The 27561-nt window shown below is 34.0% G+C and overlaps 3 protein-coding genes and 1 pseudogene across 6 annotated transcripts; 1 reads left to right on the forward strand and 3 right to left on the reverse strand.

Moving 5' to 3' along the window:
- Positions 1-2655: 2655 nt before the first annotated feature.
- LOC137825337 (uncharacterized) lies at positions 2656-3141 on the reverse strand. Its single transcript, XM_068631010.1, has one exon. The coding sequence runs from the start codon at positions 3139-3141 to the stop codon at positions 2656-2658; it is 486 nt and encodes a 161-aa protein (XP_068487111.1).
- An 11302-nt stretch (positions 3142-14443) lies between these two features.
- LOC150025647 (protein RESPONSE TO LOW SULFUR 3 pseudogene) lies at positions 14444-14943 on the forward strand (annotated as a pseudogene). The gene has a single exon (XR_016514948.1). The product of XR_016514948.1 is annotated as a protein RESPONSE TO LOW SULFUR 3 pseudogene (transcript).
- Positions 14944-20851: 5908 nt separating this feature from the next.
- Positions 20852-22851, reverse strand: LOC137823939 (Pathogenesis-related thaumatin superfamily protein). Of its 2 annotated transcripts, XM_068629296.2 has the most exons (4): positions 21963-22851; positions 21544-21811; positions 21365-21428; positions 20852-21273 (listed from the first exon to the last, which is right to left on the reverse strand). In XM_068629296.2, exons 1-4 carry the CDS (start codon positions 22453-22455, stop codon positions 21256-21258), a joined length of 843 nt encoding a protein of 280 aa, XP_068485397.1. In that variant the 5' UTR covers positions 22456-22851; the 3' UTR covers positions 20852-21255. The 2 variants fall into 2 exon arrangements, with proteins under 2 accessions (XP_068485397.1, XP_068485396.1); XM_068629295.2 differs by having other exon boundaries at positions 20852-21428; positions 21963-22566.
- A 1145-nt stretch (positions 22852-23996) lies between these two features.
- LOC137823940 (uncharacterized) lies at positions 23997-27114 on the reverse strand. Of its 2 annotated transcripts, XR_016514949.1 has the most exons (3): positions 26853-27114; positions 24372-25943; positions 23997-24250 (listed from the first exon to the last, which is right to left on the reverse strand). XR_016514949.1 is itself a non-coding variant. In XM_068629297.2 (2 exons), the coding sequence occupies exon 2, from the start codon at positions 25868-25870 to the stop codon at positions 25433-25435; it is 438 nt and encodes a 145-aa protein (XP_068485398.1). In that variant the 5' UTR covers positions 25871-25943; positions 26853-26993; the 3' UTR covers positions 25233-25432. The 2 variants fall into 2 exon arrangements, 1 of the variants encoding a protein (XP_068485398.1); XM_068629297.2 differs by lacking the exon at positions 23997-24250 and having other exon boundaries at positions 25233-25943; positions 26853-26993.
- Positions 27115-27561: the final 447 nt, after the last annotated feature.

Raw genomic sequence — 27561 nt, forward strand, 5'->3', positions numbered from 1 at the left:
ACTTTAAGTATACATATATATATATATATATATTTTATTTTATTTTTTTCTTGTGATATCACTGTACACATGTTTTACTACTATAATTGTGAAGGTGGACAATGTTTCAAAAATATGTTTTATTATTATTTTTGTTAGACTGATTTTAGCATTTTTTTTACCTTTGTCTATTCGAAATTTTTTCTTAGAGCATCTTGGAAGTTTTGAATCACATTTCAGGTAATAAATTTATAATTATAATATTTGTTTCACTTTTACTTTTGGGTGGACTATCATTGTTTCCCTTGTATTAACAGTGCTACATTTCTAACAATCATGGTGCATAACTTTTTCATATTTGATATAGTCCATCCATTTGTATAATTCCTTGCACATCTGCCTATTTAATTCCTTCCGCATCTGCCTATATAATTCCTTGCATATTTGTTTTCATTATAGTATAATTTTCATTTATTTTTTAAAAATTAAAAATTAACTTTAAACATATTTTATTTATTTCAGGCACCAGATGTTGGAAGTGATGTTCCATCACCAAACCAAAAATATTATAGATCAAGTGGAGACAATAAGACAAATTAGGATGTGACTTGTAATATCACTACAAGAAAATCATGAAATAGAAACCAATTTTTAGAGACCAAAATAATTAGTTGCAATAGTAACTAAATTAGAGACTATTTTAGAAACTAAAAAAAAATTGGTTTCTAAATTAGTTTATATTATTTTCTATTATTGTTAAATAGTTTCTAAATTGGTATCTAATTAGCAACCAAGGTTTTAGAGACTAAATTTAGAAACTAAATAATTGGTATCTAAAACCTTAGTTGCTAATTAGATACCAATTTAGAAACTATTTAACAATAATAGAAACTAATTTAGAAACCAATTTTTTTTTAGTTTCTAAAATGGTCTCTATTTTAGTTTCTATTGTAACTAATTATTTTGGTCTCTAAAAATTGGTTTCTATTTCATGATTTTCTTGTAGTGTATGTTCAAATATGAATATTGATATTTTGACAATTTAATGTTATCATTTTGATTTACTTGTAGTTTTGATTCCTTTGAAATAATCAACTTTATTCTCTTAATGAATGAATGAGGTCTTTTTTTATAGATATGTTTCTATCATTCAATTATTAATATTTATCAAGTTTAATTATATTATGAAATTAATTTGTGTTATGATTTAATTATATTATGAAATTAATTTGTGTTATGATTTAATTATATTATGAAATTAAATTGTGATAAGAAATTTATTTATAATATAAAGTTTAATTATATCATGAAAAATTCAATTATAAGAACATAATTGAATAAATTATTAAAAATATTAAAAATAAAATCAAATATTTAATATTCTAATCACAATAATGGTAATGATTATTATAAATGTCATATTATACCATATTAAGTGGTGTTTAAAACTGTCCTTATTTACATTGAAATTGGTTTACCCAGTTTTAAAATCACGACATTTATAACTGACGTTAATTACACGCTTAAAACCGTCACTTTATACAATGCATAATATGGTGTCTGCTACAACGGTTCTCAATTGACCGCCACATTAAACTTTGTGGCGGCAAGAATTCTGGCGGTACATTATGCATTGTGGCGCCACATTCTGAAGATGGGAAGTTGTTTCCTCCTTGCCCCCACATAAAACACATTGAAAATCCACTAGATGTACCGACCTTCTAAGCAAGTTTTGCTTTGTCGCAATCCTGTCTTGCAATGCCCTCCAAGCAAAGCAATGTGTCGATGGTGGAATCAACAGGTCCCAGGTCCCACAGGACGCTACACATATCACTAAAAGCACTTGGGGTTGGATTATAGAGGATTTCATAAGCAAATTTTACAGGATACTTACAAGTTTGAGGGTCTCTCCATAACCATTTGTCGTCTCAGCCTGATTTCAATATTTGACCTTCCAGCACAGATAAGAATTCATCTACTTGGGACTTTTCCCATTCAAACCATTCTCTTCTCCTCTTGAATTCCCAACTCCAAATGTTAATATGCCATTTACCAAAGCAACAAAGGGAGTTGTCAATAGAGAGGGAATTATTAAACAACCTTGGAAATCTAACTTTTAGTTGACAATTATCCACCCAAATGTCTTCCCACAACTTGATTTTTTTCATCGGAACCTACTGCCCATTCCAAATTTGAATCAAACTAGTTGATGCCCTGCCCATCCTTACACGCCTTATTTAGGTCACACCACCATCTAGATGCATGCCTCAAGATTCTAGATTGAGAAAGCTTCCTCCATGAGCCATATTTCAATTCTAGGATATCTTTCCATAGAACTTTCTCAGAAGACCCAAGTCTCCATTTGCATTTACCAAGTAAATCTTTGTTGAAAAAATCTAATTGCATGATACCTAACCCTCCCTCCACTTTAGGCTTGCATATATCATCCTATTTAATCCAAGCGATTTTCCTTCCCTCAAAATCCCAACCCCATAAGAACTTGCGTTGAAGCTTTGTAATCTTTTTGCAAATAGAGGATGGAACTTTGAAGAACAAAAGATAATACAGAGTAATAACATTCAACACTGAACGAATCAAGCAAACTCTACCGACAAAGGATAAATTTTTACCTTTCCAGGTTGATAGCCTCTTCATAACCTTTGTAATCACCGGGTCCTAAAAAGAAGCTTTAGCAGAATTTCCACCGATAGGCAAACCAAGATAGACGAACAAAATATTCATAATACTGCAATTTAGTATCTCAGAGAACATTTCTAGCACATTTCTATCCACTCCAAGGGCACCAATTTTGCTCTTAAAGAAGTTAATTCTAAGCCTAGAGCAAATTTCAGAAAGTCTGAGCCTAGCTTTAACAAAGCGAATATTTTGGATATTCAACTCACACAAGATCAAAGTGTCGTTTGCAAACGGAAGAAGCTTCACCTCCACTTTTTTGGCAATAACTTTCAGTTCAGATAACAACTCCTTTATAGCAGTTTGATTCATCAAACCTAAAAGACCTTGAACCACAATTAGAAAAAGGAACGGTGCAATTGGGTCCCCTTGCCTGAGACCTCTAGTTGGTTTGAATTCCTTAGATGGACTTCCATTAACTAAGATAGAAATAGAAGAGGATTTCAGACACTCTTTGATCCAAAACATCCATTTACCACAAAGCCCCTTAGCACCTATTGGATAATGTATTGCTTATCATTTTCACCTTTTATTATTTATGGTTGGATTTCCTCAGTTAAAAATATTATTGGTGACATTTTTATGAAAAAAGAATTGTATATAACAAATTATATGAACTATGTAATTTTTGTAGTGTTTATTTAGTTCTCACAAGCTAAATTTTAATTTTATCTTAAATATTTAATTATGTAAATATTTAGTGATTTTTCTTTAAAAGATGAAGTGTTACAAGAGGTTCGAGAGTCGTGTACTTAATTTCTTAAGTATTTATTATGATCTTATTAGGAGTGAGAACTTTGTATAGTTAACAATTTTGTATGTAATAGAGCATATTAACTTTTAGTAAAGTTTTTAGTTGTTATTACTAGAAAATTGTTGAATAGTAACTATAATCATTGATCGAAAAATAAGGTAACTTATTTTTATGATTTAATAAATAAAATAGTGATTACATTTTTAGTCACATAAAATCAATAAAAAAACTTGTCACATAAAATTAGTCACAAAATCGATGACTATACTAAGTTTTTACTCCACCAACAATTTATGTATATTTTCCTCGTCCAATTTTCACACTCATTAACATTGTAGAATAAAGTTAATATTAATAAAAATTAATAATTATTATTATAAATAATAATGTTAAGAATAATAATAATAATAATAATAATAATAATAATAATAAGATAATAAGAATAAGAATAATCATAAGTTGATCACTAAGTGTCTTTGGTCTAATGGTAACAAGCTCTTGTAGTGTGTTTATATTATATCTTTAAGATTTTATTTGAAAATCTTTGGCTTTGTGTTTATTATGTAGGATATCTGTTAACAAGTAGAAAAATGAAAACATGAAAACTTTTTTTTAAAAAAAAATAAACCTTTTCTATGATGGTTAAAACTAAATTTGTCATATAGAGTATTACTTTCAATGACGGGTGTAACCTTAACCATGTATATGACATACTTTATATGATGGGTCTTTTTATGTCTATGACAGTTGAATAACTATCATAAAAAGTTTCAACTTTTTATGTTGTCTGTATGTAAGACGGGTATAAAACTGACCTAAACGGATCATTTTAACCGTCAATAAAAGTGTTTGTTATATTAGTGCTAGTGTTAAGTTTTGTCCTTTTTTTTCAACTAGATAACACCACTAAGAAGGTGATTAAGTAAATATTTTTTAACCAGTTTGGAATAAAGTAAGTTTATTTATGCTCTATAACATCTTTTTTAGCCTTGTTTCAAGTTTAGGTTGAACTTTTCAATTCTTACAAGTTTTGTGAGATAAAAAGACGATGTTTCATCAAAATCATCCTTTCATTTTTATGTTTTGTTGTTTTAGGGTGATTCCTAATTATTTGAAACTCTTAGAAGTAGTTTCTTGACATTAGTCTATCTTTGGAGTTTTGTAGCTTGGAAGGCGAGTGTCCTCAAAATAAAGGGAGCTCATAAACTTAACTTCATCAATATTACCTTTATGAAGCTTGCATTTAGATGATGAATCTTGCAAATATTGCTAGTTGGTAGTTAAAACCTTCGTATCTAAGAAACTATTTTTTTTTAAAAGGGTCAGCTAAAGTTGGTCGTTAAAACCTTGCTATCTAAGAAACTATTTATTAATAATAAAAACTATTTTAGATATCAATAATATTGAATTTAGTCACTATAACAACTAATTATTTTTTTGTCTCTAAAATTAATTTCTATTTAATGATTTTCTTGTAGTGATAAGGGTAAAATAATTATGAGTATGGCTCAATTGATGATAGTCAAGTTTGAGAAATGTAGGGATGAATATAGTGTTGTGCTTGTATTTGGTGCAATTTTAGACCAAATGACGAAGTTAGAAACATTGAGTTTTTTTATGAAAAAATTGGTTCACTTACTTCTAAGCTAAAATTAAGGAAAAAGTATACAACCTTATTGTCAAATATTCTAACAAAGGTTTGACAACATCATCAAATGTTCAAAAGCGTAAGCATGAATAATCTTCATCCTCATCTACTTCTAAACAAAACTTTTTTTTTATGTAAATTGCTTACTTTAATTAATTTTTTTAGTTTTTGTTACACCTATTCATTATTCGTGTTACTAACTTATTACATCATAATAGAAATAAAAAATGTGCAAGTTTCAAGTAGCTAATAAAACTGGAAGGACACAACTTGACATTTATTTTGATGAACCAATTTTGGATTTTGATTTTTTGGAGCAAATGGATGTGCTCAAAATATACTTCAATTCACCTAATACATCAACAATACTGGTAATAATCTCTGAGAGAGCCACCAATCTCATAAACACTCCATATTACTCCATATTAGGCAAAGGTCCAACACCTTAGGATTTTGATTAAGTGCTAAAAATAGCTGAGTGTAAAACATAATCATACTTCCTTTGTAAGATGATAACTTTGTGAAAATAATAAATCATGTAAGATGCAAGTGTTTTCCCTAAAAAATTATATAACATTGTACAATCCTATCTTAAGTATAATAATATAAGATCAGATGAAATACGTATAAAACATCAGAAAACACATTAATTAAGCTAACATCGTACTTCAATAAATATCTATATGCTTATTATATATTGTAAGAAATGTTCATTACCTTTCATTTGACCAAAGGGATTCATTCAAGATAAAGTACAAGTCAACATCAAGATCTCTTGGAGTTCGAGCTCAAGCTCTTATCTTCATCAACTTCTTGACACAAGTTCTCCTCAATTTTGGCCTAGCTATCCACTTGTACCATATGCAATTTTACCACGAGATGATATAAAAGTGTACTAGAAATAATCCAAGATGTTGCATAAAGAAGAAAAACATTTAAAGTTGCATTTAATGCAACATTATTCAAGCTCGACATATGCATAAAGGATATTAGAAGAACTGAAGTTGCTCTATGGCTAGAAACGGTCTCTCAACATTTATTTTCTTCCAACACTTATATAAACCTTCAATCAAGAAGAAGAAGTCAAACCGATGTTACACTATACAAAAATTATGCTAAAATGTAGTGAAATCCTCAAAGCTTCAGAAAGTGATCCCAAAGCTAAGAGTGGAGAATTATGTCATATCCATGGATCAAAAGAAGTCATTAGAATAACATTGAGAGTGTTAATTTTCCTATGAGAGTGAACTTTACCTTTATATTTTTCTGAAGATGTAACCCCTGAAGATGTAACCCCTCCTTAGAAAGCAAGATTATATGAATTATGAGAGAAATCTAAACCTTATATTTGTTGAAAGACGCAAAAACACTTTAGTAGTCAAACTAAAAGATTTAATGATCATGCCTACACTTAAATTTTCTTGTGTTAACCAAAAATGACTAAAAGGTAAGTTAATGGTGACTTTTGAAAATAATACTCCTTGTCAGAGTTAGCCAGGAGTGGATGTGATCCAAAAAAAATACTAATTTAGTCATGAGTGGCTAGGTATAAAGAATACTTAGTGTCATCCATAAGTGATTTGTGTAAAAAATACTAAAGGGGATAGCCATGAGTGACCACAAACCCAAAGAATATTGGAAATGTACTTCACATCATTAGTTTGTCTAGTGAAACTCAATCTGTTGATTAAAAATTGGATATTATTATGACATATGAACCAATATAAATTAATGTATGCATTACTCTCTTCCTTAATCTCTCTACATTACATGTTAACATTAGTTGTACTAACTTAGGAATGAGAGTTATTGTGAAAATATGTATTTGAAATGTTTTTATTAAAGTATTTTTTTAATGATATTTAAGTTTGCACCTAGAGTGGTGGGTCAAACACAAGAAGTGTGATCTTATCACTTGTTAAATCAAATTAGAAATAAATAAATAAAGTGATTCAGTTGAGTTGTAAAAATAGTATTTAAAATAAATTTGCACGAATATTTGATCAAATATATTATGAAATGTTGAGGTTACATTTTTTTATTTCATCATATAGAGCTTGATTGTAAACACACGTCATTAAGTAGTTGTTTTAACAAATATGCTTAGTTCAACTTGTGTTTGCCCAAGTTCATCAAACGAAACATTCACCATTTGATATTTTCATTAAAATTTCTGTTTGGAAACTTTATACTTTATTACCGGAAAAAATCATTATTAGACTTAATTAGACTTAATTACAGGAATATAATCACTATTAATGAGTCTATAATTAGACTTAATTATAGGAATATAATCACTATTAATGGGTCTATAATTAGTCTTAATTACAGATGTTATGTTAGAAAAAGAATCTGTACGGTTCTAATGCTATGGTTATATATATGTATCATTGCTATAGATGAAAGACAAATTGAATAAAACAAAAAATATTCTTTCATGGTATCAGAGCACAAAACTCTGATACCCGACAAACACAAAGCAAAGGCAACGGTGCACAACCATGGCAGATGCACCAGAAAAGAATAATGCCAACAAAGCAGAGCACGAAGGAGGAGGTGCTAAGAAGACCTACTCGCCATATGATCTCAACGCGAGTGACAATCCCGGAAACATAATCACGCAAGTCCAATTGCGCGGAGAAAATTACGACGAATGGGCAAAGCAGTAAAGATCTCGCTTCGTGCCCGGAGAAAATGGGGCTTCATTGATGGAACACATATCCAACCAGAGGATGAGGCACCCGACCTTGAAGATTGGTGGACCGTGCAGTCCATGATTGTCTCTTGGATTCTAAACACCATTGAACCAAGCTTACGATCCACAGTAGCATATGCTGAGACTGCACATAACTTGTGGGAAGACATTAAAGAAAGATTCTCGGTCGTGAATGGACCTAGAATTCAACAACTAAGGTCGGACTTGTCAAGATGCAAGCAGGAGGGAATGGTGGTGGCAACTTACTTTGGAAAATTGAAGGTCCTTTGGGATGAGCTTGCTAACAGTGACAAAATTCCATCTTGTACGTGTGGTGGATGCAAGTGTGGGATTGGTGCTCAGTTGGAAAAACGAAGGGAGGAGGAGAAGGTTCATCAACTCCTTATGGGGTTGGATGACGCAAGCTATGGGACAGTAAGATCAAACATTCTGGCCTCAGACCCATTGCCGTCTCTGAACCGCGTATATGCTATGTTGGTACAAGAAGAAAGAGTGAGAATGATGGCCAAATCAACGGAAGAAAGGGGGTTGGTCGTGGATCTCGCGATGCAGGCCAACTACAAAGAAAAAGGGCGTGGAGATATGGTAGAAAAATTAATGACGTGCAGTCATTGCGGTAAAAATGGTCACGACATGAAGGGATGCTTCCAATTGATCGGATATCCCGAATGGTGGGGTGACAGACCAAAAAGTGAAGGCAAATGGAACGGCAGGGGACGCCAAGGGATGCGAAACAAAGGTAACCCGACACGTGCAAATGTGGCACACGCTAGTGGAAGCAACAGTCAAGCCAACAATGACGACAAGAAACTTGAGATGGCAGGTCTGACCAATGAACAATGGAAGGTACTGGTTGATATGATCAGCAAACAAAAATCAAATGAATCAGAGAAAATGACTGGTAAGAGCATTTGGGATTTGTGGATTATTGACAGTGGGGCATCAAACCATATGACCGGGTCACTGGAAAATTTGAGTGAAAAGGAAACTATACAAGGGTGCCCCGTAGGGTTACCCGATGGTGAACGTGTTCTAGCTTGCGAACAGGGAACAATGACTCTTGAAGAAGGACTTGAATTGAAAAATGTCCTTTATGTTCCCAAATTAAAATGCAATTTACTTTCAGTACCTCAATTGACGGATGAAGAAAATTGTGTTGTAACATTCACTGATAAATTGTGTATTATACAGGACCGCACTTCGAGGACGCTGATTGGAGCAGGTGAACGGAAAGATGGGCTTTATTGGTATCGTGGGGTACGGAAGACTCAAGCATGTCATTTCAAGATGGAAAATCAACTAGCACTTTGGCACCAAAGATTAGGACATCCGTCATTTAAGATTGTGCAAATGCTTCCTGATATAAGTGGGAAATGTACTCGTGATGAGTTGAATAAAGTTTGTGAAGTTTGTGAAAAATCGAAACAAACGAGAGATAAGTTTTTCTTAAGTGCGCATCAAGCTTTGAATATTTTTGATTTAATTCATTGTGACTTATGGGGTCCTTATAAAACTCCTTCATCCTGTGGTGCTTCATATTTTTTTACAATTGTGGATGATTGTTCACGGGCAGTTTGGATCTATTTGTTAAAAGAAAAAACAGAGGTATCAGTGACTTTGAAAAAAAATTTCACACTCGTTGAGAGGCAATACAACAAATGTGTTAAAATGGTTCGCTCTGACAATGGAACCGAATTCATGTGTCTAAAACAATATTTCATTCAACAAGGTATCCTTCACCAAACTTCCTGTGTCGGGACCCCGCAACAAAATGGACGCGTCGAACGCAAGCATCGGCATATTCTGAATGTTGCTCGGTCATTACGGTTTCAAGGCAATCTTCCCATTAAATTTTGGGGGGAATGCGTTTTGACTGCAGGCTACTTAATCAATCTCACACCATCCTCCATTCTAAAAGGAAAAACCCCTTATGAAGTGATCCATGGATGTGTACCCAGTTACGCGCACTTACGAGTATTTGGTTCATTATGTTATGCTCATAATCAAAATAGACAGCGGGATAAATTTGATAGTCGTAGCCGAAAATGTGTGTTTGTCGGGTATCCATATGGCCAAAAAGGATGGAAATTATTTGATTTGGAAACAGAAACTTTCTTTGTCTCTCGTGATGTACATTTTTTCGAAAATAAATTTCCATATTTTGAAGCCAAAAAGATGGACACTGCACCACCATTGCAAAACCCAATTATTGCAAACTCTTTAGAAACTGGAACGGACCCACATTTTCTTCATGAAGTTGCCTCCTCAAACCTAGATGAATGCATCGTCAACCAACCCATTGCATCTCCCATCCCAGCCAAGGAGGATGTTACCCTCACAGATGACTTCGACCACACTATCAACGACTCTGATCCGTGTATAGAAGCCTCGACGCTACCCGCGGATCCACCGCCGCATCCGACGGAAACGGCGCCGTCGGTTTCTTCACCACCGCTGACGGCCGCGGTTCCCCTTGGGCGAGGGCATCGCGCGAAGCTGCCTTCCGTACGGTTACGCGATTTTGTCGCAGCCACCACGATACCGTCAAGCCCCTCTGTTCCGTCACCTCCTTCAACAGAATCCTCAGGTGTTTCGTATCCTATACATGATTTTGTGAATTGTGATTCCTTTTCTAAACATCATCAAAGTTTTCTTGCCTCTTTACACCCCGAGCAGGAACCCCTGTTCTTTTCTCAAGCGGTCCGAGAACCCCGGTGGCGTGATGCTATGGCACAGGAGATTCATGCTCTCGAACTCAATGACACCTGGAAACTCACCGCTCTCCCTCCTGGAAAGAAGGCACTTGGGTGTAAATGTATCTACAAAATCAAATACAACTCGGATGGAACAATTGAAAGATTCAAGGCTCGATTGGTAATTCTTGGCAATCATCAAGTGGAGGGTTTGGATTACAACGAGACGTTTTCTCCTGTCGTAAAGACGGTAACCATTCGCACAACTCTAGCAGTAGCAGCCGCAAAAGATTGGGAGCTTCATCAGATGGACGTTCACAATGCGTTTCTCCATGGTGATCTTGATGATGAGGTTTATATGAAACTCCCTCCTGGCTTCCAAGAATCTCAACCAGGGGCAGTGTGCAAGCTTCAAAAGTCTTTATATGGCCTCCGACAGGCCCCCAGGTGTTGGTTTGCTAAACTATCTTCTTCTCTCACTCGTTACGGCTTCCAACAATCCCCGAAGGATCATTCCCTGTTTACTCTCAATAATAATGACATACAGTTGGTTGTGCTAGTCTGCGTTGATGATCTTGTGATTGCAGGGAATAATGGTACTGCCATCCAATGTTTTAAAGGCTACTTAAATCAATGCTTTTATATGAAAGATTTAGGCCACCTCAAGTACTTCCTGGGGTTGAAGTTGCTCGCTCCCCCAACGGAATATTCCTTTGTTAGAGGAAATATGCCTTAGATATCATTACTGAAGTCAGATTGTTGGGTGTGAAGCCCGCCACTACACCATGTGAAGAAAATCACAAATTGAGCTCCGCTACTGGTTCTTTTCTTTCTGACCCGGCTACTTATCGTAGACTTGTTGGGAGGTTAATTTATCTGTGTTTCACTCGACCTGACCTTGCCTACAGTGTCCAAGCTTTATCTCAATTTATGCAAAATCCACGCTCCGAGCATTGGCAAGCTGCTCTTCGTGTTGTTCGATATTTAAAGGGGCATCTGGACAAGGAATACTCCTACCTCGAGAGAACAACTTACAACTCTTTGGGTGGTGTGATTCTGATTGGGCAAGTTGTCCACTGACACGGAAATCTCTCACCGGATGGTTTATTCAACTCGGCACTTCCCCAATCTCTTGGAAAACCCAGAAACAACAAACGGTTTCTGCCTCCTCTGCTGAGGCTGAATATCGATCAATGGCTAAGACCACCCGAGAATTAAAGTGGATTAAAGACATTCTCGCTTCTCTACATGTTCCTCATCCTGACCCAATTCGTCTTTATTATGATAGTCAAGCAGCACTTCACATTGCTAAAAACCCGGTCTTCCACGAACGCACCAAACACATTGAAGTTGACTGCCACCTTGTTCGAGATGAAATCATTCACAAGCGCCTTCTTCCTTCCTATGTGCCCACACATACACAACTGACCTTTTCACCAAAGCTCTCGGTGCTAAAAAGTTTGGAGCCATCTTGGTCAAGTTGGGCATTCAAGACTTACATGCTCCAACTTGAGGGATATTACCGGACAAAATCATTATTAGACTTAATTAGACTTAATTACAGGAATATAATAACTATTAATGAGTCTATAATTAGACTTAATTATAGGAATATAATCACTATTAATGGGTCTATAATTAGTCTTAATTACAGATGTTATGTTAGAAAAAGAATCTGTACGGTTCTGTACGGTTCTAATGCTATGGTTATATATACGTATCATTGCTATAGATGAAAGACAGATTGAATAAAACAGAAAATATTCTTTCATACTTTGAAGAGATTTTATAAATAAATAAATCACAATTCAACTCTTTATTTTTATTTTCTAGCTAAACTTTCCTTTCACACTTTTAGTCTTATCTTACTACCTTTTCTACATTGTAATTTTACACTATAACATAATTAGATTATTCTATAAATTTAGAGAGAATTGAAAAATATATATTTTAAATAGATAAACTTATGAATAAAATAAATAATGAATAACTATACTTTATTTATAAACTTTCTATATTTTATTCATTTAAAATCTATCTTTAAATATGATTAAAACGTCTTACACTTTGAATTTTTATTTATTTATTTATTTCATAGTTACTAGAATCAATATTTTATACCATGGATATGTTTATGTAATTTAATATATTTGTACATTTACTTTATATAATTAATATATTTTGTTATTTATCGTATAATCAATATAATTATGATGAATATTTTATTTAAGTTGATTTTTTATTAATATTTTATTTATTTTGATCAATATTTTATTTGCATATATTTATTTAGATTAATATATTATTTACTCCTATGTATTTATATTAATTAAAAAAAAATTAGGTTTATTTATTTTGATTTTAATTTTTTCATTTAAATCTATTTATTTAAACTTAGTCTTTTTCAAAGCTTTCAAATAACTCACCACATATCAATAAGTGGAAATACATTTGGATATCTTAATGTTTAAGTGTTATGAGATTAAAAAAAGATTTTGCTAAAAACTAAAAAAATTCTAATAAAATTTATTTATTAAAAAGTTTAAAATTATACAATAATATCAAAAAAGCCACACGTAGATTTATGATTCATTCTAATTTAAAAAATACATTACCAGAATTTAAATCCTAACTACTTAATTAAAAAAAATACAAATACATACCAAAGCCAACGTTGATAATCATACATAAATTAGGATCATCATAGGATAATTTATTATTTTTAAATGAAGTGCATCCCACCTGTTTATAAAAAAGAAGTTAATGATAGTGGAAAATGGTTTAATGACTTAATTAACAAACAAACTACTTTGGAAAGGCATGGAAAAAGAATCTCTAATTAAATAATAATACACTTCGTTTTCAATAATTAATTTATAATATCACTTACCCCATTTTTGTCAATGAAGCGTAACATAGAAGACACGTGGCATAGGACGTTATTAAATTAAATCGTCCAAGCAGAATGATGAATTAGATTTCTTTAGCTTTCCATTTCAAACTAATTATAATTAATTAGTGCTAATTAATTACATGTCTTTGCCTCTTATTACTCTATTCTTTCTTTAATGGGGTGGGGGCTTCTCCTTTGCGTTTTAGATTTTCTTAATCACATGCTTTTGCTTAAAGCCATCAACACCCCACACTTCTCTTGTCATCATTAAACCTAATCTATTTTATTTTACATTATAATAATATCAAGATTAAATATATTTTTGTCTATATATATTTTTATGCAAAATTGATTTTCTCTTTTATCTATCTCTTAAATACATAATAAAAATATATTAGAATAAGTTAAAATAAGTCATATGAACTTTAAAATATTTTATACTAATTTATCGAAAATTTAAATATTATAATATAATTTATATTGAAAAATTGTTTTTGATAAAAAAAATACTAATTTCATATTAACTCTGATTTAATTATAATATTAAATATTATGGAGAAGTAATCTTACTCACTAAGAAACATTTTTTATATTCATTTTTCATTTTCTTTTAATATAACATTTTAATAATCCACTTATGTTTGGTCATTAGATTAAGAAAAGCTAAAATTTGATTTTTTTTTAAGTTTCTTTTATTTTAGTGCAACTTATCCTTCTCAAAGAGATATTCATTTTTTCTTTTATAAAATCGATTTTATTTATGTTAAAATTTGGTTAGAAAATTTTATTGATATTTTTAGTTGAGACTCCAATAATTATGCCTCTTTTTATTGAGAAGATTTAAATACAAATTTTTCCTTAAAAAAATCAAATTAGGCATACCAAAACACATGTTAGTAAAATATTTCCGTTTAGTAAACAGATGGTGAAGATAAAACTAAGTTGACTTTTGGAGAGGTGGGAAGGTGCGTCACGTTATATCTCAGATTTTTGTAAGGAAAGGTTCAATGAACCTGGACACACCTGATCATAACTCTTCCATTCGTGTAGTTAAATAGCAAACGAAAACGCAGTGGAAGAAGTGTTAGAAACTGAAGTGCAGGGTTGAAACGATGTCGTTAGAGAGGGAGCTGCAGAAGCGGAACGAGGAGCTGGAGGAGGAGCTGAAACGGAGCAGGGAGAGGGAGGACCACGTGAGGCGGCAGCTCCGCGCCGCATTGGATCGCCTCACCGTGGCGGAGGACGCGGAGGAACGCCTCTGCGTGCAGCTGGGTGACCTCGAAGCCGAGGCGCTGCAGCAGGCGCGTGAATATCATGCTCGCGTCGTTTCACTGGTTGATCAGCTCTCACAAGCACACTCTCTCCTCAACACCACCTTTCCCCTTCCTTCCCCCTCATAAATCCAAGGTGCCTCTCTTTGCATGTTGTTGAGCAGCGCGTGGCTGTTACTTTCCGGTGTCCGATGGTGCGTTATGAAGTGATACCATGACCATCGTAGAATTCGATGATGTATAATATATGTAGATTCTGTTGTTAAGTATAAGGTTTGGTAGTTCCCCAGTTTCATTTCTGGACCGTGTTTGTCTTCACTAACATAGTTTCTGGATTTGTGGGTTTAATTTAGATTTAGAAAAAAAAAAGTTTAAAAATAATGTACATATACAGTATTTTAATTTTATATTTGGAAAAATAAATTTAAAATTTTGGGTAATAGATTAATACTAAGGGATTAAGGCAATCAAATTATGTTAGGGGATCATTCCTAGGTTTTAAATCTAATGGAGTGAATGATTCTGGCTTTTTACCAGCAATATTTTATACATTTTACCTAAATAGGTAAATTTTAAAAAATTATGAAGATGACAATCACAATTTTACAAATTTTTAAAATGCATAAATCTGGTTTACAAACACGATCTTAAAATGACCCTAAAATTGTACTTGCACCTCACCATTTTTATTCATTTTGAAATTGCATCGTCCATCTTCACAATTTTTTTTAAATTTGTACATTTACGTAAAATATGAAAAAATTACACCATTATAATAATAATAAAAAACGGAATGATTCATCTCAATTTTAGCCAGTAATTTCTATTCAGAAACTGGGATGCTCGAATTCACAAAGTTAGTGTCAAACCAGAATATAAGTATGAAAATGAATTTGAGCGTTCAACGCCTATGATCTGGTTCTGGGAAATATGCATGCTTCGACTTTAACTATAACACGTTTGGGTTGTATGATTCAAGGTTTAAGTTTCTATATTTTTCCCCCTTTTCTAGTATCTTTAATATATCTTGTGTTGGACCTTCTTGTAACGTAAAAAAGGACTAAAAAACAAAACAATATTATATTACATAGGTATGAGTTAAAGCATAAACAAAAAGTAAAATAATGTAAAATCGATTTATTTTGTTCAATCAAGTTAGTTGTGTCGTGTTTGGAATGTTTGAAAAGTAAAATAAACACACATTATTTAAAAAAATGTAAAATATGTTACTAACTAAAAAGATATATATATATATATATATATATTAATTTTGCATTAATGTTATATGAATTTTTTTTATGCAATTGAGTGTGATTTCATAATTGTTTGAAACCACCTCGACCTATATATGCACTTGACACCACCTCAGATTAGATGCAACCGAGATCACCTCGACTAAGTATGCAATCAAATATGTATCAGAAACCTAAATCATCTCCTAAAGCAAGTATGAGATTAGTTTCTAATTAAGCACAACATTAACCTCTAATCAACATAATAAATCGACCATACATCTTGATTTGTACGAGATTAAGAATTTTGCCTGTACCGATCCAGGCACATACTTGTGAATGTTCACTTGAACTTTATAAATTGATTAATGTTGGGACAGGTAAGGGAGATATTCAATAACATTTATTACTTATAATTACATCCAAACTGACTTGCGTCAAAATGTCTTTTACATGCACACCCTCTCTTCTGGATTCGAGATGTTTTCCCATCACATCTTGGACTACAAAACCAAGAAATCTACTTTGCAACAACAACAAAGGAAGAGACCTACTCGACCTGCTTAAGAACATTTTGGCGTTCATCGTGCGATCGAGAAGGATGTTGAAGAATTTCACGGTATCAACAAGAAACATGACGAACGACAGACAAAAATCAATTGACACTCGAGCAATAGAGATTTGACAAATGACTTTGCTAATAAAACTATGGAGGGGACTAATTGAACTTAAGAAGAAAAACATATAGGCAATCACTACCTTCAAGCAAGAAAACGAAGCCATGAGGAAGAAACTAGTGGAAGGTGTCCATTCATCAATACACATTTAGGACGAGCCTTACATAGGGACAACAATGAAAGACAGGACAATCTCACCCCAGTTGATGCAACCCCCACGATGTAACCCGACTATTCAAAGCAGAAAGGCACAAAACTGAATTATGAATCAACACCTTGGTGCATACCTTCATTACAATAGGGGGCTCTCGAATACAACTGCTTGTGGATGACATAATGGATGTCAAGCTTCACCCAGTTGGAAGGGACTAACAATAGATCTATATGAAGAAACCATTGACCCGAACAAATATATGTTTAACCTCTATGTGACATAGATAAACCTATATACCACTAAGGATTCTATCCTCTGCCGTGTGTTCCCTACCTCCTAAAAAGGGCGACTCTAAGTTGGTTTACCCACCTTCCACCTTTTCAGTTGACTATTTCCATATGTTGGTGGCAAATTTTGGAATACAAATTGCTATCAATCGGCCCCATCACTTAACTTCTACTGCCCTCGTTCATATCTGGCAGAAGAAAGGAGAGTCATTAAGTCTCTTCATAAAAAGCTTCGGAAAAGGTAGCTCTGAACATCCATAACCCCAGTCCATAAGTAGTTTTGCATCACATGATCACCACTTAAGGCTATTTGAAGGACATTGGCCTTTCCTAGCCCCTTTCGCTTGCTATTAGGTTAATCACACACCTAATAGAGCTTATTTGGACTCCTCATTCTATTTGGTGTCGGGACCATTTTGTAGACAACTTGTTCAAAAAAACTATAGTTGACTTAGATGAATTACAAAAGCGAGTCACGAAATTCATGCAATTCGAAGAATTAAGAGAATTCAGGAGAAAAGTTATAGCTGAGGTGGTGTCCAAGAAGAAATATAAAAAGAGGGAGAAACCAGGACGAGGCCATTAAATGATGAGGTTCAAGAAGCATCAATGGCCTAGATTATCCCAATACACCCCTTTAAATGCCAACTGAGCTAAAATTCTTGGAGAGCCACTCAATGTTGAACTTGTTTCGTTTCTAAGGAAAGTATTCGCCCTGCCAAAACGTCGATCCCAATAAACATACGCCATATTACTAGCTCGATCGACTATCCTTGATGATCAGACAAGCCAAGGCCACCAACAAGGTTATCTTTAATGAGTTGAAGAAATTAGGGTAGCCAAAGGGAAATGACTAAGCCCTTTCCTCTAAAAAGGAGGTTGCCTCCAAAATAACCTTTAGAGAGTTGGTTGACTCAACCAACTCTTCTTTCAACTTTTTCACTTTCACCAATGACCCCTTCAAGGCCTCGGTACCTATCACACGGGCAAGTACCAAAGCCCGACTTTGTGGCTCCATCAAGGAAACTACTTACTCTTGAACTGAGGTAGTGGTTAAGGCCATTTCTTGGAAGTAGTAAGGGAGATACTGACTCCCTTTGAAAAATGAAAGTCCCCTCCAAGTATAAGGGTCAACATAATTGTGTCAACATAATTGTGTCAACATCTAAAGAGGAAGGTCGAGACCTTTCTGGTGACCTTTGCGAAGAGGAATGCTTCTTCGAAGACTTGTCTTTCCTCTTGATATTCTTTTTATCAGTTGATGGCGGGAGTGGATTGAAGGTGTGACATGCACATGAGGTCCTGATGTCAGAGACACACCAAAATCCTTTAATTTCTCGACAACCTTTCCACATTGCTGCCATAATTACTTTAATATTTGCTTGATGTCAGGGGAAATATTCGCCTTAACACTTGAAAAACACATAACCATTCAATAAAGTTAAGCAATACCATAATACATTGAAAATATAAAGTTTACATACTAGTAAGTTTCACCTAAGGAAAATAGTGAGGATCTTTCAGGTGGATAGTTGTTTTGGCAACTTAAATAAGACCTCAAACACCCAATTGTCCTCGGGAGTCATCACCTTGGCCAATTATTGTACCGAGCGAGGTTAAGAACATATTTTGTGTTGTCACCTCGACTTATCTCCATCGTAAAATACCTATGACCTAAAGGTTCTATTGCAACCTTAAAAAACTCATTCTTAAATTTTTTATTGGACGAGGTATAAGGGGAAAAAGGACATGTGCCTAACTGATCAATAAGTGATAACCAATCGACCGAGTCAGAAGGTCGAGAACTATAGTAATGCAAATGAGACTGACTCAAATGAAACATCTCACATAAAAGATGAAATGCTTGTGAAGAAGCTAAGACCTGGGGTGCAACTATGTAGGAGCAACATTTAGGATCCAATGAACTCCTAAAGTAAATTTGTCAATGGGGAGGCAAACATGAACATCCATAAACAAACACACATACATAGAAAAACTCATATGAAGCCTCCTCTCAGGCATGATAAATATTATCAATGGCACAGCAACTCCAAAGAAACGATGTCAACCTCCACATCAACCTTTAACATAGGTACACTCGCCACAAATGACTCCACCATGGATGACCATTGATACTTGGAAAACACGAGAATCTACCCATTCATAACTTGGTCGGAGAGGAATAACACTTTCATTTTGTTTAGCAACAAGATTCTCCACTCTCCCAGAGCATCAGCTGGAAACTGTGACCTCGTCCTGGATGCCAAGCATACACCTCCAACACCCACTAAAGACTCATCAACATCTCCCATCGGATACCCATTTGAAGAAGTCGACGCATTGGAAGAGGAAAACATGACTAACTTGGAAGAACAATATATTATCTACACCTAGCCATTACTTAGATATGGGGTAAAAATAAGTGGTCCCAAGAGAATAAACAACCACTATTTATAGAAGGAGTAAATGAAGCAACCCAAGCGACACAACCATCACCAATCCTTAGATGGATTCAGATCCAATGATCATGATCAAATCGAGCACGAATCTCGAAAATAAAATGTTTCAAATCTTCCTCGAGCCCATGACACTAACCTTCTAGACTCTTCGGAGTACACACCTTAAGTATAAGGGGACAAAAAGTAACTAGCCAAAGACAAGTCAACCAAATAAAAGGACGAAGTCATCACAACCAAAGAAATCAAGGAAGAAATTTTTTTCAAAGCTCTCAACAAAAACTTTTCAAGCTTGGAGGCTAGTGTACTATATATGACCTAGACTACCTCAACCTAGATGTAGCAGAGACCACTTCAGCCTACATGTAGCATAAACCACATCGCCTAGATGTAACCAATATCATCTTGACTCAGTATGCAACCAAAGACTTATCGAAACCTAAAGCAACTCATAAAGCAAGCACAATATTAGCTTCTAATGAAGCACCCCTAATCAACATAATAAACCGACTGTACATCAGGTTAATATGAGATTAAGAACATATTTCATACCAATCCATATCCATTTCAACTCTATAAATAGGTTGAAGTTGGGAAAGGTAAGAGAGATATTTGATAACATTTACTACTTATAACTACATCTAAATTGACTTGAGCATCATAATGTCTTTTGCAAGTACGTCTCCCTATTTTGAATTCAAAACATTTCCACGTCACATCTTGGATGACAACACCCTAAAATCTACTTAACAACAACCAAGAAGGAGATCTACTCAACCCGTGTAAGAACAATAATAAAATAAAAAGAAAAAGAAATAAAGAATGGTTAAAATGAAAATATTATTTGAAAATAATTACCAGGTTACAGTTGAAAATAATTTCTAATTGGTGATTAATATTATACAAATTTAATGAAAATGCATTCGAAGAAATCTCGTTTATTTTAAAATAATGTATATATTTATTGTAGTAAACCTAGAGTATATTTTTGTTAACTAATATTCAGTTGAAAAACTTTCATGGGATATTTCTTTCACAAAATATATTTATATTCTTATATTAATAGTGGTATGATAGAGAAGATTTGGAATTATAAAATAAATCCAATTAATTAAATATGGGACTAAATTCCCTGAAAAGATTCTGAATTGTTTTTGCAATGAGAATAAAATAATTGGGGTGAATGGTGTTCCTGTAATCTCCACGCTTAAAGATTTCTTCTCACCATCACAAATTTGTCATACATAAATGTTCTTAACAAATCAAAGTGATCCTTATGGAAATGGTGCATGTATGATATTTATATTATTGAATAGCTGGATGTGCAATGCTACAAAGAAAAAAAAATGCAGAGGAGAAAATTAAACCACCCAAAATAACAAGGAAAAATAAAATGAAGACTGAGAGTCAAAGAAGTGTTGCTTTGTTCTTCTTTATGCTATGAATTGTTATACTCAAATCTCGAATCTGGTTATACAACACATGAGAGTAACTTTTTGAGGATTCTCATGTTGCTGGTAATATAACAAATGACCTCATGACTTGATTTATCTCAATTTTTATTTTTTTTGCATTTACAAGTTATCTTGAGAAAAGTGGGTCAACAGAAATTATGACTAGATGTGTAGAAGATGGAAATTGATTCTGAATCCCTGAAAGAGTAGTTTCTGCATTTATTTGTTTCCACAGGATCCTCATGTGTTCCACATTCTCTGCTCACAATTTTCATCTCCTTGTATTTTTTGTTCCTCTTTTCCTTTCAAGAAACAATTGTGGGATTCTGTTCTGGCGTTGGCTCATATCAGTGTCTGAGACTTTGCTGCAAGCACAGAGATAGTGGCAACAAAGAGAAAGAGTGTCACAGGAAAGGGCAAGAGAATATCTGAAGAAGAATGGAGCTGCTGTTGAACCTTCTGATCAGGCCATCCAATTGATGGTGGTAGAGGAGGAATTGGAGCATTTGGTGTTTTAGCCCTGTGTTGTGGTGATGTAAAATGTTTAATCAGTTGAGTGTTAGGATCTTGTTTTGTAAATATGTTGCAGTAAACTGAAAGAGAATGGAAAGCTAAGGGGAAGTGGATAGATATACCTGTTGCTGTTGGGACAAAAAACAATGTCATATTCAAAAGCTTTGCAAATGAAAGTGCTGGTAGCATCATCAAATGCATAGCTATAAGCTTTTGGACAAGCCTGCTTGAAAAGGGTGGAATAATAGGATGGCTGGCATGTAGTTGGATTGGCAAATTCTCCACTGCAGCAGTACTGATCCGATCCAAATGCCTCACAAGCACTTTTACACCCAACTACACCATCCTGGTATCCATCTCCACCCACTACTTGAAGTTCTTTTGGACAACCTACAAAATTTCCTTTTATGAATTTAAAAAGTACTCTTAACATCTTAATCATTCTATCACTTCACATGTATTTTTTCTTAATGTTGGTATTCCTGTGCTACCTATTGAACTAGGTTGCAATTTATGACTTCATTTTTGAAAAACATCTTACCTCTGTTGATGTCTGTGACACAACCTGTTGCATTACAGACCCCAGTACCATAGACACCTCTTGGTTGAACAAGCAATGGCAAATTGTAGCCATCCACCATGCTGACATCATAGAAGTCTTGCTCATTGCCTTGACCAAGTGTTATCTCAAACAATGAGGTAGGAGGAGCAGCACCATTTCCATCACATTCCAATCTTCCACCACAGTCACCTGTTTGACACTTGCCAATTCCTGTTGCATCAAATGTGCAGCCAGTCCTAGCCCAAATCCTTCCTGACCACCCTGGAACACTAGTGAGTTTGATCATCTGGCCTGAGTCCAGCTGGAATCCGGTTGTCGGAAGCGGCGGTGAGCCAGAACCAGAGAGTGTGCCAGGCCATATAGTATGAGGGCAGTTATTGGTTATGGTGAAAATAGAAGAAAAGGAATAAGACAAGAAAGTAAGCAAAATAACAAAGAAACTTTGGAACTTCCATGATGCCACTATTGGCATTTTCTATGATAGTATTATTGGTTGTGTATTGTGTCTTTGAGGGAATTGATGATGTGCCAAGAAGAATGGCTAGTCCTCCCATATTTGTATCAAGAATGTGGTGGTTCTATGACTTGTGACAAAAACCCAACGTTGCTTTGGTGAAATTCTCAGCCACAATACCAGCTACATGGGTTTAGCATTTCTTTTATTGTGGATGGCCTAATTAAGAAGCTATTCTTTGCCTTTTCTGTTTCATGGGAAATTCAGAAAATAAGGAAACAATGTTATCTATGTGATCTCTATGACAGGAGAATCATGAATTTCCTTCAAATAATCGTGTCAGAAACTGTGATTCCACCATGTAGGAAATTGTTGCATAGGATGATCCCATAAAGAAGTGACCTAGGATTCCTCCTACATGAAAGTACATTGACTAGGGAATACGTAAAGGGAAAACTTCTGTATGAAATTATGCATATTTTTCTTTTAGTTCGTTATTTCGTACACCTAACTACACGCTTGACTACTGTGCAGTGACTTCAGAACATTGATATGTACCAACTATTGACCTACATGGAAGAAAAGAACAACTTTTCAGCAGTGAATTTGACCAAAAACTTCTTTAAACACACGCTAAATTGTAATCATTGTTTCAATGGGAACTCAGAAAAAATTCCCTTAGGAGATTGACTCCACCCATCTGATTGCTAAAGACTAAAGTCACAAACTTCTCAGTTTGTGGAATTTTGGTATTAACTTTTTGGTTTGAACAACAAAAGTTTTTTTTTGGGTACATAATATAGTAATACTGATAATGAAAATATGATCTCGTTTAATATACAAGAATTCCAATTTTCTCAAGCAGATTTTCTTTGGTTTATGCATCTGTAATTTTGTTTTCATCCCTTTCGTTTTCTTCTTCTCAACTATAAAAAAAAAAAAAAACATTTTGGATGAACAGTAGAAACATCTCTCTGTTCACAACCAGTAATTTTGGTTTCGTTTTCCTAAAGCTTCAGGGTATAATATAAATAATTATTTCTATGACTATAATTAATTGGAATTTAATAATTAAAAAACTTTGGTTAAATTTTTTAAAAGAATGAATGTGGAATATGAGATATGAAGTGGATAGGTAAAAATTTCAATTCCCATGAAAACTTAAGATACCCTTCTTTCCTCAGAAATAAAAAAATAAAATTTCTAAAACTTGTACCAAACATTAAAATGTGAAATTTCAGCAAAAACCACAATCAGTGAAAGATCCAATTACAAGCCAATTTACATATCAGTTTATTGATAAATTCTACCTAGAATTTGAACTTTTTATAAGTTAAACTATTTTCAAACTACTTGGGATATGAAATCTTTATGTTTTTTAAACAAATATTAGTGAGAAAAGTACTCCACGCGAATTCGTTAATATAACCAGTAATTAAATTTTATTTTTTAAATAGTTATCACTAATCTGTTGATAATAACATATCTATAATATATGTAAGTTATATTTTAAATATATTGGAAGCTAGAAGCTATAAGATAAGTTGGAAAACGAAAGCTACATTACAACCTCTTGCTTCATAAATATCAGAATCAAAAGCTACATCTGTCTATAAACCAAATTAAAGATTAATTACATCTGCCTTACAAGTACAAAATTTGGCAGAAATTATTAACATAACATTTTTGTAAGGGAATTCATCTTCATTCGCAAGTTATTACTTTCAATCCCGAATACAATGTGCACTATTTCAACATTGATGCTGCTGCTGCTGATATGTTTCCCTTTATTTGCTCATTGTCACCACACCATCTACCAAACAAGTAATAAATCATTTAATGGAATTCAACCACAATTTCAAATTAAATTAATAACTAAGAATAGGAATCCCTACTACAGCATCATAACAAATTGTATCTGTACAGCATCATACCATATTGTATCTCTACCGTATCAGAGTACAGCATCATAAATGATCTGTCCTCAATACTTTTGACACATACCCTATAGCCCCATAACTGTTGGTTTCTCCAAACTTCACCAAAGGAAGACTCGTGCAGATGTCGCAATACCTGCATTCATTCAAGGAGAAAAGGTACTTATCAATAATTGATGTCATGTTATAATATAGAACAATTCTATGCTATAAAAATTAATTTAGTATTGCAAGACAATGTTTTGAACGCCCCTTCCTAGCACATGCTTCAAAACCTGCACAAGTTACAGTAACCTCAGACCGACAACCGTTTAATCAAGAAAGAAAAGATATCAGAAAATGAATAAGAAAAATGAAAATGTGAACTAGATCATCTCCCTTGAGCCTGCAACAGAAATAGGAAAGAGTCAAACAGCAAACCCAAAATCAATTCACCAGATGGCATACCAACAATTTTGTTCATATGACAAACTAGAGAGAACCTCAGCTTACAGAAGTCAAGGTTATTGATGTGGCTCTAAGGACCAAATAAATGTGCTGTTCATACAAAATTAAGGAGTACAAGCTTATGATAGTGGCAATAGCAATGAATACATTAATGGGGCTGCTTTGTGATTACAGATACACTAGAAACTTGATGGTTAGCTAATAAAGGGTTACGGTTAAATACATTTCTCATGTATGCATCCATCAATGGACTGAATAAAATTCAAGCAATGAAAGGCCAGAATACATTCTGTAGTCGGCTATGACAGTCAGCTTCTCACTAGGTTTAGAAGAAAACTGATGTCAATTCAAGTGTCATAAGTGTGTTGCGCGTAGAAAGACCCTGCTCAAATCCCCATTCAACAGTCATGCTACTTTTAAGGCTACATTACATTAATACTAGAAATATAAGGATTTCTTCCTACAGCAGATGGGGACACATTATGTCCACCAATAAATAATCCATAATTGTTCAAGTTCTGTTATCGATACTCATCCGATAGACAAAAGTAAAAAAACTTCAAATGGACATGAAAAATTATAAGAGTCTTTTTCAGTTATATAATACATATCTAATTCATATCCATGCCATCTCCAACTTGGCTGCAGATAGGACTGACAGCAGTGAAAGATCTCTCAAAAGGAGAAGGATGGAATTGTGCATCACGTCTCCGCTTAAAACCGCAGCTATCAGAGGGCGAATTCTCTGCATCAAGCTTTCTGCGAACACCTCTCACTGCTTGTTCCTCTGCTGGAGTAAGGGGGAAAATTTGACCACTTGCTAGGCAAAGTGAGCTATGGTTATCATACAGAATTCTCTGGTTACAGTTTTTATCACAGATGTGAGTCAGCACTGTTAGCTTGCAGCGATACATGTTTCCACAAACATGTTCATTCTCACATTTCCAGTTGCATCTGTGACAGGGAACTGGACCATCTTGGCCCAAAATACTTGACAGATAAATAACATTTGAAGGAGCTGCAACCATAGATTTTCCATATACCTCCATTTCTTCGGTCTAAACAGAAACTTCTAGGATCCCAATCTAATACTCTCCAACTCGAAGGCCTTGCCTGAATTTTCTGCAGGGCCCACCACAACAACACATAATTCAGTCAAACTCAACAGAAACAAACTTGCTTGACTCTAAAGAGATGCAAGGACTTTAACCTTCTATGACCAACCAACCTTATAAAGTAATTTCCCTCAACAATAATCAAATTCCACACTCTTATGTACTACTCATTCCTTTTCAGAGAATGATTCTTACGTGTGTGTGAAATAAGAAAACTGCTTTCATCAATTAGGTTAGATCTTAATCCATACTGAAACATCCTTCGAACACAGGAAAACCGAACACAAAAATTAACAAGCTTTTGGCAAGCATAGCCATAAATGGAATTTATCAGTTCAGAAAAAAAGGGAAAATTCAAAAAGGAATTTTGTTAAATTTCTAATTCAGAAAAAAACGTAAGTAAATGATTAGTAAATTACATTCATTCAATACCTTTCTGTGACAATAAGACAAACAACATATATACTGAGGCCAAACAAATATCCCCATGAGACAGATCTAAATCAAGGCCAAATAAGATTCCCAAAATAAAATAAGACACGACAATTTACACAACCGCCACGGATATTTAATTACTCATCCACATTCAAACATCTTATAACCCCTGTTAGGCATGAATATGTGAATAAGAGTTAGGAAACAATAAGAGTGAGCATGTACATATGCGTACACATCATTCTCAATTCCCATGCACATAAAACCACCCCATCAACAAAATTATTCTCATCACATACCAATTCAACCCCACCATAAAAAGGAAAAATCAGAACAGTAATTAATTCTCATTAACAATTACAGAAAATACGAGAAAAAAAATGTTTTTTTTTTCTAAAACTCGGGTAAATGAAAAGAAGATGAAGTTAGGATGAAAAGTGGACCAACCCCAGATGAGAAAAAAGAAGGAAAATGGACTTACAGGCTCTCCAACAAGGTTATGCTGCCAATACTTGATCCTCAGTACCTACAAAAACGATGCAAGAGAAACCCAAAACAGATAAAAAAACAAAAAAAAAAATCTGTATTTGAAACACTCTCTCTCCTTCTGTCTCTCTGCAGAACCTAAGCAGAGCAATGCTAGAAAAAATGAAATGAGCAAGGAATGTATGAAGATGGATTGCGGTATTTATAGAAAGCAGGCACTGATGGTCACTGTGCACTTGTGGGACACACACCAACGTAGGACAAAACTAACTACCGGAAATGCGCGTTAAATTTCGGGCAAATTGTGACCCAAATGCAAACATGTCACTCTCGGGTCGGGTCCTGTCAGGTGGCACCATCTCCATCAAGTTTGGATGAACTATCGGATCTAACTCCAACGTTCTTTCTCAACCCACCAATTACTTTTTTAAAAAATATGTTTAATTAAACATGTGAGTGAATCTATAGGACCATACAAGATACTGCAATTATTGTCATCCAGTTAATAATTATTAATTATTAATCTTAATTCGTTGTGCATAATTAGTTCATTAGTTTTTATAATAATCACAACAAAGTAATTGAAATATATTTATTTATATATATATCTCAATGAAAATACAAAGCCTTATCCTTTTTCCTATTTTTAAAAACTCCCACACCAAAAACTTATATTAATTTCAATTATATGCAATTTAGATCTC

This window comes from Phaseolus vulgaris, chromosome 8 (assembly GCF_051622355.1).
Source record: "Phaseolus vulgaris cultivar YP4 chromosome 8, ASM5162235v1, whole genome shotgun sequence".
NCBI classification, from domain to species: domain Eukaryota; kingdom Viridiplantae; phylum Streptophyta; class Magnoliopsida; order Fabales; family Fabaceae; genus Phaseolus; species Phaseolus vulgaris.

Coding starts and splice junctions, on each gene's coding strand:
- LOC137825337 (XM_068631010.1), bottom strand. CDS start 3,141: ATGTTTTGGATCAAAGAGTGTCTGAAATCCTCTTCTATTTCTATCTTA.
- LOC137823939 (XM_068629295.2), bottom strand. CDS start 22,455: ATGCCAATAGTGGCATCATGGAAGTTCCAAAGTTTCTTTGTTATTTTG. Junction 21,812..21,962: donor TGTCACAGACATCAACAGAG/GTAAGATGTTTT, acceptor GAAATTTTGTAG/GTTGTCCAAAAGAACTTCAA. Junction 21,429..21,543: donor TTTTGTCCCAACAGCAACAG/GTATATCTATCC, acceptor ACCACAACACAG/GGCTAAAACACCAAATGCTC.
- LOC137823940 (XM_068629297.2), bottom strand. CDS start 25,870: ATGGAGGTATATGGAAAATCTATGGTTGCAGCTCCTTCAAATGTTATT.